This window comes from Cajanus cajan, chromosome 4 (assembly GCF_000230855.2).
Source record: "Cajanus cajan strain Asha chromosome 4, NIPB_CcT2T_4, whole genome shotgun sequence".
In the NCBI taxonomy this organism is placed as follows: Eukaryota; Viridiplantae; Streptophyta; class Magnoliopsida; order Fabales; family Fabaceae; genus Cajanus; species Cajanus cajan.
The window spans coordinates 10,597,706-10,609,592 of record NC_138520.1 but is presented as its reverse complement, the minus strand read 5'-3'; the positions used below and the strand labels follow the sequence as shown (position 1 = coordinate 10,609,592).

The window sequence follows — 11,887 nt, the reverse complement described above, 5'->3', positions numbered from 1 at the left end:
AATGAATATTAGATTAACGCTAGAACTTAAATTTTAATTTTTTTTAAAACAAAGGACTAAATATCTTTGCTTTAAAATAGAGAGTTAAAATTGTGGATCAACAAAAATAAAGAGTCTAAAAGTGTAATTTAACCTTATTTTTTTCAAATAAAATTATTAAAATTAAACAATCTTAATTGAAGTTTCAAGGTGAATTAGTTGACATAAAAAAATATGAAATTAATAGTGTGTTTGACAATATATAACTTACATATTGTTTGAAATTTATAAATTATAAGGTATGAGTTGAAAAGGTAAAATTAATAAGTTAACAAGTAAGTGTGAAATGATATAAAAATCATATTTAGTTATTTGAAGTAAAAAATATATCTTAATAAATCAGTGAGAGTAAAAAATGAAAAAATGAAAAAGTTAGTAGCTTATGAAAATAAGTCAAAAAAAATTACTAAAATTAAATTTTTACATCAAACAAATTTATTTTGATCAAACTGATTTATTTTCAAACATATCAAACACACACCAAGTGTAAAATAAATAATATAATTATTAGGTATTTTTTGTTTGGCGAATTATAGGTCGATTGTAACAAACTAATCCAAATGTCAAGCTTAAAGACCAAATATAATTGCTTCTAAATGTTTGAATCGTCTCAAGTTTGTCCAAATGTTTAAGATTTGTTTGGGTAAATTTTTTCATAACAACTTTTAGAAGAAAAAAATAGAAATAAAAAATAAAATAAACTTTTTACTAATTAAAATTAACTTATACACAAATTAATTTGTAAAAATTCTCTCCTACTGACTTTTTCACATTTTTAGCTTTAACTTATTTGTAAGTTAGTTTTAAAATATAGAAAAAATTATTTTAATTTTATTTCCTCTTAAAAGCGTTTTTCGAGAATTTCTCTAAATAAACGATTTAATATATCTTAAACTAACTCATTGATGGATAAAATGCGCAAGTTTAATGGGCTTAAGCTAGCCTAGAATAGAGGTTTTCCCAATATTTTAGAAAATTTGATTTCAAAAATATTAAAACATAATTCATTTCTTATTATCATCCATGCGTTCTTAAAGGTACTATGCATATCGTCCTTCCCAAAAGCAATTTAAGTTTTGCATAAAAGATTTGTGAAAAGTTCCTAAATCACGGTTCAACCTATTTTCTTACATCGCGTGGTATTTTCTTTTATTCTTTTAACTTATTATTTTGTTTATTTAGCTTTGATGGACTACATTAACATCTTTTAAATTTTCATTTTTTTTATCTATCAATTTTGCATACAAATTTCTTTTTCAAAACAAATAGAAATATAAATTTTCAATAAATATTTTATAACATATATTAATCCTATATATATATATATATATATATATATATATATATATATATATATATATATATATATAACTCATACACATCATCTTATACTTTTAACATTTTCAATTTTTAATAGGTTTTTTCTCCTAAATTTTTAAAATAGAAAATAAAAATACATTAATTCTAAAGAAATCGTAAAAATATTTTTTTATTATTTATATTTATCATGAAAAGAAAATAAAAATATACATTAATATGATATATAATTGTTGAATATTTTAACATATTTAAAAAAAATTATCTTTTAATCTTGCTTTTAAATATTTAAATAAAATATTTTAAAATATTTATTTAATTGAATCTTCATATGCTTAATTAATAATGTATTTCTATAAACTTGCATTCTTAAATCAATAGTCTTTAGAATTTTATTTTTTATAATTAATTTTCTAAATTTAATATGTGATTTACTCTTAATCAACTATATAATTATATTTTATTACATATATTTATTGTAAATGGAGAAAACATATAGTTGTAAAATAAGTAATTATTTTTGTATTAATACTCATCTTCATAATTAAAAATTATTATTTATTTCATATATTACACCAGACTCGTAACAAATTTCAGTGGATGTACATAATTAATTTATCATGAAATAATTATTTGATATTTTTTAAATTTTACAAAATTTTCCATTAAAATAATTTAAATATGTGATTAATATGTTTTAATTGAATTATTAAAACCAATCTAATGATAAAAGTTAAGATAGATATATCATTAAAAATTTAGATTAATTCTTATTATTGTTGTAATCATTATTAAAAAAAAGTAATCTTTATTAACTCTATCTATTAAAAATTAAGTTTATTAAATATGCATGTAAAAGTTTCATTGTTGTGAATTAATAAAAAAAATTTTAATATAATCTTTAATATAAATATTATAGAATTTAATGGTGATGTAGTGATTAAAAAAAATAGTTTTATACAGTCATTTATTCATAATTTGTTATAATATATTTTTTTAATTTTTATTATAATTGTAAGACCGCAAGCTTTTTTCTCTCTCTTCCCATTTCCTTCTCTTAAACTTCATTTATTTTTTTGTTGATTCTCAAGGTTGTTGAGCAATTGGTGTGCTAGGGAGCTTTTGATGGAGCCAAGTAGGTGAGATGAAGTGATGATTCCTCCTTGCTTGGTTCCGCAAATGATCTTAGTCTTTGAGTCCACAATTCTGGAAAGAAAGTAGGAGAAGGAAGCTAGATTCAGATGAACCAAACCTTAGATTGAAGCACTCAAGCTAAGAGTGCAAGGGATTGCTCACGAAATAGCTTTAGAAGTGGAGGATTCCTAAAGCTAAGCTAAGCAACTAAAGAGACTCTTAGAGAGAAAATGGTTGAAGAATGTATTCAGATTTCTCTATGCTCAAAAGTGATTACACAAGGGAAGGTTCACACATTTATAGCCACAGATTCTACTCAAATTTGGCGCCATCTCAAAGCTCACAAGTTGGCGTCGGATTTTGAATTCAAATTTGAAATTTGAATTCAAAATTCGTGATCACCCATGTGCTCATCAAGTGACCGGCCAATTTGAATCTCTAAATTACATTTAGATGTAATTTAGAGTGCATTTATTTAATCACATGTGCAACCACCCTTAGCACAAATCATGTGACTCAAATGCAACTTTATTTACTTCTAAATGTAATTAGAATCCTAGGTACCATATTGGGTACCAAAAGCTCAAAGGCCCATGAAGCCCAAAACTAGGCCCATTAAGCCTAAGACCCAAAATTCCTATACTAGAGGTCCATAATACAAAACCAACAAATATGAAATCCTACACTACTCAAAACACAATAAAGATGGTGGTCCATGTAAAGCCCATGTGAAGAGTACCTTGGGCCCACCAAGCCTATTGGGCCCACCAAGCTCTGAAGTAGTCAAATCTTCCGGTAGTCTCCTTCCCATAGCTCTAGTGGTTGGACTCTTGGTCCATGCTCTTCCATCAGCTTTGAAGCCCGGAGTCGGATTCTCATTCCATTTTTCTTCTTCTTCTTCTTCTTCAACCTTGGAATAGCCCGGAGTTTGTCGTTCACTTCATTCGAAGGTAAAGGAAGCTAAAATTTTGGGGTTTTGGGTTGAAAACGTGGGGCTATTGAATGAATTGAAGGTTTAATGTTGATAAATTGATGAAATATGCAGTTGTAGGGTTTGATTCAAGAAATTTTATGTTGAAATTGGGGTTTGTGGTTGTTCTTGATGTGAGATTGAAATGTGATGATTTCCTTGAGTTGTTGTGAATGCATGTTGCTTTTCTTCTGAATTTTGAGTTGTATGTTGTTGGGGTTGAAGGATTTTGAGGTTGTATGTTTTGATCATTGCATGGGTTGAGAGGATTTGGAGATCGAGTTGTTCATCTACTGGTATAATTTCTGGGTTTGGGACGCTAAGCATGGGTTTTCACGCTTAGCGTGACAGTTTGAAAATGCTGCTGGAAATCTGAGGATGAGCATGGGATTCTACCGTGAGCATAGGAATGGGTTGTGCCTCTGTAAGACTGACGTTGAGCGTGATTTTCACGTTGAGTGTGGGAGTGAGTTTTGCCTTTGGAAGGCTGAGTATGAGCTTCTACATTTAGCATGAGGACTTAGTTTAATAAATTTCTTTTTGAATTAAGTTGGTTGCTTACATGATGGATGAGTTGTATGTTGAAATATTTTTGTTTGAGTTGTATTATTGTTAAATGATGATGAATAAGTTGTAGAGAGATGTTGTATGATAAGGAATTTTAGGTGTTGAGTGTTGATAAGTTATATGTTGGTAATTCTGTTGTGAAGTTGTATAGTTGTGTTGGGATATTACATGAACAATGTTCATGTGTCATTTAGATGTATGATGAGTAGAAAGTCGAACATTAGTACTGATGATTGAGTTGTGAGACGTTGAGATGCATGTTGAGCATAGTGTTGTAAATGAGCTGTGAAGTTGAGTAGCTGAATAGAGATGATATATGAGTTGAAAAGTTGTGTGTTGACTGAGTTGTTGTGCTAAAAATATAATGAGTTTTTGTGTTGTTATTCTAAGTTGTTGAGTTGAACTATGTTGCTGAGTTATGTGTTGATTGAGCTGTAATGATGAGTTGTTGATCACTAGGACTAGGAGATATGTTTTTGAAATGACCCATCCCATTGTGCGGATTGAGATAGTTGTGGTGCTTTGAGAGTCCAATTTATTGAAAAACCCTCCTTGGGAAGTTGCCCTTGGAGTGTATGTTGTGTTGTTCTCCTCTGGGATTTAGTTGATCCTGTGTGTGGGTAAGGTTGAGACACACATGTATGAAGCGACCACGGTATAGGGACCAAGTCAAGCTATACCAATTACAAGTGGCCAATTCGAGTAAAGTACGAAGTCAAGAACTTAGTTCCTAACCGAGTATCAAAGGGTTATAGTATTTAGAAGATAGTCAGTAGGCTAATCCCATAGGTCGCTTAGTTGAGCTAGCTAATGTCGTGATAGGCCTAAACCCAACTATCATATCCTAACATAATATTATACTTCCTTGTTTAAGTGGCAAAGTCTAAGAAACCGTTATCGTGTTGTGAATTTTAATCCAAATTTGTTGTTTACCTAACAAGCCCAAAAAGGTTCTGCATTGTTGGTTCGGTAGGACCTAGCCACTTAAATTGCTCACTCTGTGTTGTAGAAATCTCCGAGTTGAAATGCATGATGACGCATATGTGTTGATACAATGTAGATATGTGTTGTATTGTTGAAGTGTTGTTAAGATGTATAGTATATGTGTTTTTTGTTGCTTGCAATGGATATGAAAATGAATTTATGTGTTGATGTGTTGCATACTTAATTATATGAGTTGTTTATTTTACCTAGCTTACCCTTGCATGTTTCCATATGATTTGGACTGCGATGATCATACGTTGTATGTGAGTAGGGCATTGATAGGCTGGAGAGTAACAATGGAGCCCACAAGTGCGGTGCTTGAAGTTGGATTTTATTTTGTAGACTATCGATTGTTGGTAGATACTTTTGCATAGATATTTGTATATACTTGCTAGGCAAGCAACACAGTTGTTCATATTCATGAGATGTAGATGTACTTATATTATATTACTGTTTCGGTATATATATATGCGTGGTTATTTGTGTGTTACGTAATGTGATGACCATGACGAGTCATTACAACAACCATCTTACAAATTATATAAATTTATGTTTTTTAACTAATTGATTTTGTAAAAAAATTTATGTTGATAATATATGAGTATTAAACTCAAGATTATAAAGTAAATTATGTTCATACTCTTGAAATTTTATAAATCCTTATATTTTAATAAATATTACATTAACACCCTTATATATAAAATTAATTTATACATATTAAATTATTTCTTTAATTATTTAAAAAAATAATATTACATCTAATTTTAATTATAAGAAATAAATTAAAATTTTCTATCTTAAATATAAGCGATGATCATCTATTTTTAAAATTACTCAAAAATAAATTTCTTTTATAACTTAATTAATTGTTAATTTTATTCTCTGTATATTCACTTATAATTAATACTAAATATAATAGTTACTTAAAATGAAAAAATATTTATAATTAAATTGGAATTTATTATAATATGTTAGTTTAGAATTTTAAAATAATAAGAAATGATTACAATTAAAAAAACATTTGAAAGAAAATTTATTTTCTTGGAAACAGGGGTTACCAAAGTATGTGTTGTGTTATTCAGTGTTTGTTTAGAAGAAAGGGGTTTCGTGTTGGTACCGTTATTGTTGGAGTGAGTGAGTGGTACACACGAACACAACATGAAGAGCATGGTATCGCCATTGACGAGGGTCTCACCCTTTTGTCGCCGAAATGGCCAAAATGCCCTTCTATTCTCTCCCACTTTCACACGCTACCCTTCTTCACCTAACACAGACACTTTCTCCCCTCTCACTCTCACTCTTTCCATGGCTGCTTCACCCCAATCCTCAGCTCCGGTAACTCCCTTTCTCCTCTTTTCTTCCACCCAATTCAACGCTTTTTAGCTTCCTCGCTTCAAAATTTTAACTTTGACCCACCTTCTGAATTGCTCAATGATTCAAATTCTTTTCTCTTTCTGTGATGATCGTTGTTCATGAATGAGATAATGATGTTGTGCTATTGATGCGTTATGAATCAGACTGTGTCGCCTGGTGATGTTAACATGGATAAAGATGGTGTCTTTCAATTGATTCAAGCACATCAGGTATTTTTTTTATCGGTTATCAGTTCAATTCAGTCTATTACGTGTGAACTTCGAAGTAGTTGAAATGGAACATTTATTTGTCCGTGATTGGTTGTGTTAATTTATTGGGGTTGTTTTGATATGATAGGAAAAAGCTGCTAGACTTCCACCAGTTGAGGAAATTCGAACTGTCCTTGATCGTAGCGTGCGTGGGATGCTCTCTACATTCTCTAAGGTTTCTGTGCTTTCCTGCAATGACTTGTACAACTGCTAGTCTTTTTTTCTCTGTGGTTAAAAGTTTGGTGATCATAGCTTAGTGTAATTCATGAGAATAAAAAGCTTAGGGTGTGTTTGGTTTCTACTTTTAGAACTGTTTTTAGGTTTCAACAAAAAAAAAAGAAAAAAGACACTTGCACCAAGTTTATGCGTCACATGCAGCATCAGTCTAGATGGCTCATTCCCTTAAGCTAGGATCACATAACAGAAGAAGAAAATGTCAAAAAATAAAAATAAAAAATCTCCCAGCTGTTTCTATTTTTTGATTTTTAGAAACACTTATTTTTGGAAACAATTTTCAAAACACCATGTATTTTTTATGAGAAATAGATTGCCGAGTAGTATGAACTATATTTTCTAAATAGTTTTTAAAATAAAAAGTGAGAAGAAAATCAAACAAGCCATAAATTATCTTCTCTGATGTTGAAATGAACTGCAATCGCCTTTGGAAAATAGAAAAATTGTGTTAGCATATAGCTATCGACTTTCCTGATGAGGTATGGAGAGTGGACATTTTGCCTTGATGAAAATTTTGTGCTGCCCTTTCTTTCTTGCCTGAATGTTCAGTTTTCTCTGGTACTAAAAGACTGATGGAACTGCAAACATCCTTCCCACTCAAGTAACAACATCAATAACAAAATCCTAGTTTGGCAGATCAATGAATTGAAACCTGGTTGCCTTTTGTGCTCTTATATTTTGAATGGAATTTTGTTTTAGTGTTTATTGGAGGACAACTTAACTCTTGTCATTTGGTCTACTTGTGATTTTTAACATGCAGAAGTTCGAGAGTTATCCATCAGGGTCTATGGTTGACTTTGCATGTGATGCAAATGGATATCCTATATTGGCAGTGAGCGACCTGGCAGTTCATTCAAAGGTTTTTCTTTTTTCTTTCTTCCTTCAAAATTTCCTATTGTTAGAAAATGATAAATTAAATAATTTAATGATTAAAACTGCTTCTGATTGCGAATTGACTTCATAAGTAATAGAATTTGATGTTGAATGTGGTTTTGTGAACTGGCCTATATATAACCATCCAGTTCATACATAGTGCTGAGTTTGGCTTGTGCAATACTGCAACTTCAATTCAAATCTTATTTTTCATGTCCTCAACCAGCACATGGTCTTGTTAACAATTATAATTCATGAGAACACCTTATGCAACCAACACCTACCCAGTTAAAAGCTTGCTTCCTTTGCTAAAGAATCTTTTTTTTGCAGGACCTAACTGCCAATCCTAAATGTTCATTGCTTGTGGCTAGAGATCCTGAAGATAGGACTGATTTAGTGATTACTTTACATGGTGATGCTATCGCTGTGAGTTATGATCTTCTGTTTATTTCACATTTATACATTGTTTCTTTTTGTGTTTTCATTTCCTTTTACTATTGCATATTAGATAACATAGTTATTATATTACAGAATCATTATATGAATGTTTTGAAATTTAAATGCATTGGTGAAATTTTTTCCAGGTACCTGAAAATGATAAAGAAGCTGTTCGAGCTGCATACTTGGCAAGACATCCCAATGCATTTTGGGTAAATTTGTTAATCATTCTTCTCTGTAACTCATGCATTTTCCTTCTGCTTATTGTTGTATTATTAACAAGTATAAAACCTTCCAATATTGAAGGTTGACTTTGGAGACTTCCGCTTCTTGCGCATTGAACCAAAAGTTGTACGATTTGTGTCAGGTGTTGCCACAGCATTGTTAGGATCAGGAGGTTTGTTAACCACGCCATTTTTGATGGTTTAATATGCTGTAAAATGCTATTGTGCAAGGTTACTCTAGTTATGTTTGGGTGGAGTTAATTGGAGGGGAAGGGAAGGGAGGGTTAACTTTTCATTTAAGTAAACGTTTTGCTTTTTTTTTTTTTAACTAAAGATATATTAAAAGATTATTGTGTAAACTTCTTGTCATGTTCAGAAAGTAGTTTGTTAGAGTAACATGATAGAATAATGGTAGTGAGCTGGGCAATTAAAGTATTAGGGGTAGGAAGTTAGTTTAAATAGGAGGATAGGGTAGAAAAGAGGGGGGGAGGGGCTTGGAGGGAATGGTTAAAGGATTATTCGTTAAGGTTGAAGCCTTGAAGGTAATGGTGATTTTCAGGCTATAGGTTTTAGGGTTAGATTTGTGGGCGTTTGGATGGCATGAAGTTGAGAGAAAGCTCTTTTGACATGAGCTTGTCTCTAAAGTGAGCCACGGTGTATTCATTCTTGATTTAATTTGAAGTGTATCGTATTGTGATCTTAACCTGCTAAGACTTAAGAGTGGTTTTATCCTCATTTACTTACTTTAGAGAGTCTTTTTCAGATGAGTTTTTCGTTCATTGCCTTGTGAAGGTTACCTGCGGGTTTCCTAAGAAACACTTGAGCATTTAAGTGACCAAAGCATCCTGACTCCTAGTATATTATGAAAAAATACAACCACCCCAGAATCAAAACTAAACCAAAGTACCTAGACCATTCTAATTTTAAGTTGAGGATTTCTTGATAATGGTGCAATCTGCATCATATGGGATGACAAGAACTGTCTTTTGAGTAGGTTTCTTTGCTTGAAAGCTGTACTGTTTTTCTGATTTTAGGATAGCTTTTCATTTTCATTGCAAAGAAAGTGTAATAAATCATTGCATTTTGGGATAAAATTTTATCTTCAATATCTATTTAATTGTTGTTGATCATAATAATTTGCCATGTCAAGGAGGCTTCAGGAATGAGCGAGTATCATCTCTGGACTATAAGTGAATTTCATGTGTTCTCTTTTCATCCTTTGCACTATTATGTCATGCCTTTCTTTTAATTTTGATTTCCAGAGTTTAGTAGAGATGAGTATAAATCTGCAAAAGTTGACCCCATAGCTCAGTTTTCCAAGCCAGTGGCGGTAGTGATCTCTGACTGACACATGTTACACATTTACAATGACTTTCAGAAGTTGGACAATTTTTATTCTAACATAAATTGTGTTATTTAACAGTCTCATATGAACAAAGATCATGCTGAAGATAACAAAGTGATTGTGCAGCATTGGACCTCAGTTCCAGTATGTCATCTTGACCATTCTACAGTATAGAATATAAAAAATAAAAGAGGCTCTTTAATTCAATTGCTAATATCATGTAAAATTACTTTGTTAAACCATTATGCAGTATGATATGAGAGTAAAATTCTGTGGGGTGTCATATGAACAAGCATGAAAGAATCTATGAGGATGTATGATTGCCATGTATTATGTTCTGGAAACAATATATTGACCCAAATCCTTGCTACTTGTCTGCGAGAGGAGGGGCTGATGATATTAAGCCTTAATTTAACTGAATTTATCATCATCATCTGCAGGTGGACTTTGCCTATATACTGGATTTGGATAGTCTTGGTTTCAATGTCAAGGTATTGCCTTCGTTATGTATTTTTAATATCATTTAATTGTTTTTCCTATTCCTTTAGAACTGTTTTTTTATTTTAAAAAATTACAAATTTTGATGAATGAAGTCTTTGTTAAGTTGGTCCTTTCAGCAGTCTTTTTTCCTCACCTTCAGATTTTTAATGGTTTTTCAAGTTTGAAATCTGTACATTATTTATTTGAAGATTTTTTTTGTAGGCTGGTTATCAGGGTGATACTTTCAAGCTTCGTGTACCTTTCCCTCGACGTGCAGAAAATAGAAAGTGAGACATCATATTTGATATAAATTCCCATCTCCTGCAAAAGAAGAACATGTTAACATTCATTAGATCAAATATGCAATTCCATTTTCTTGTGAACTTTGATGAAGATGATAGCATTACTGTATTAGTCTAGCCTTTACTGTTCAGTTGATTAAATTTTTTGCTGTTAATCTGACAAATACCACTTTTCTATCTTTTATCATCCTTTTGGGGTGCGATTAATCATGTCCATGCCACGGACTCCTTGCTGAATAAATAGGCTGTGACCTTCCTATTGCCATGGACTTATGGTTTTCCGATAAGGAATTAGGCAGAATAACCATTCCTGCAGCACGTTGGTTTTTTTTCTTCTTTTTCCTGCAGAAAAGTGATGTTTTTACTGTTTTTCTCTCAGGGATGTGAAGACTCTCATTGTTGAAATGCTTCAAGCTGCTAGGCCTAAAGCTGATTGATTACTCCACAGATCATTGATGAACAGGTGCTCATCCAAAATTCTTCTATTCCTTTAATTCAATTCATGTGCTTTGATCTCCAAGGTTTGCCATTTTTCTTCATTCAAAGATTAGTTGGCCATGCTTTGCAACTAGACATACCACATAATTATGAACTCTATTTATGGAAAATACTTGCATACGTATTGTTAAGTTTTTGGTCTGTTACTTTCATGACCAACTAGTTTAGTTTTTTGTCAATTCACATCTCTTTGATAATCCTTAAATTGAGTTGCCTGGTTTGGTAGTCAAAGGAGCGTTTCCAATCTTATTTTGCAAGCTTTATTTTGAGAGGCTTCTTTCTGTTCTCATCCTTTTCTGTTTGAAACGCTGCAGCACCTGCTAGACATCCTTCTTGGGGAGAGGACAAAATATCCACGTCAAAAAAGTAAATGCAGTTATATTTTCCGAAGATAAAGATGGCAAAGCAAATGGTTGACTTTATTTCTTGTATATACTGTTTGAGATTTTAATGAGTTTTGAAAACACTTGAAAATTCAGACATACAAGTGTGTGATATTACTCAAAAGAAACATACCCTTTATACATAAATGATTTTATGTGAAATTCTTCCATATGCACTCTTTTAGAGAGTTGAAACAGTGTATGATTAATCTTTTTGAGAAACAACAATAATTTATTTATGGTTGCATACAACAGTAAGTTGTGATTTGGATGTTTTGCCATCTCCTAAATAATCTTCCAATTCGGGAGCACGTACTTGATAACGAATTCAAAGAAAATGAGCACATAGAAACTACATTTGTGTATGAGAGAAAATACAGCAAAGTCACTGATGATTTATGTTCTTTGACATAATGGGAACAGTGGCTCTTGCTGACAGAATGTTATGTCAATCAAGTTTGCTAAACGGCCAAGGAG

The 11,887-nt window shown here is 31.5% G+C and overlaps 1 protein-coding gene across 1 annotated transcript; it reads left to right on the top strand.

Annotated features, from left to right (window-relative positions):
• Positions 1-6,103: 6,103 nt before the first annotated feature.
• On the top strand, positions 6,104-11,662 carry LOC109796639 (FMN binding protein). Its single transcript, XM_020356360.3, has 13 exons — positions 6,104-6,346; positions 6,529-6,594; positions 6,722-6,808; positions 7,628-7,726; positions 8,071-8,166; positions 8,325-8,390; positions 8,485-8,575; positions 9,665-9,732; positions 9,826-9,891; positions 10,188-10,238; positions 10,450-10,514; positions 10,909-10,992; positions 11,342-11,662. Exons 1-12 carry the CDS (start codon positions 6,170-6,172, stop codon positions 10,964-10,966), a joined length of 990 nt encoding a protein of 329 aa, XP_020211949.1. The 5' UTR covers positions 6,104-6,169; the 3' UTR covers positions 10,967-10,992; positions 11,342-11,662.
• The last annotated feature ends 225 nt before the right edge of the window (positions 11,663-11,887 follow it).

What these genes read in the sequence shown, in the direction of transcription:
- LOC109796639 (XM_020356360.3), top strand. Translation starts at nt 6,170, where the DNA reads ATGAAGAGCATGGTATCGCCATTGACGAGGGTCTCACCCTTTTGTCGC. An exon ending in ACCTGGCAGTTCATTCAAAG is followed by an intron (nt 7,727 to 8,070) that starts GTTTTTCTTTTT and finishes TTTTTTTTGCAG; the next exon opens with GACCTAACTGCCAATCCTAA. An exon ending in GACATCCCAATGCATTTTGG is followed by an intron (nt 8,391 to 8,484) that starts GTAAATTTGTTA and finishes CCAATATTGAAG; the next exon opens with GTTGACTTTGGAGACTTCCG.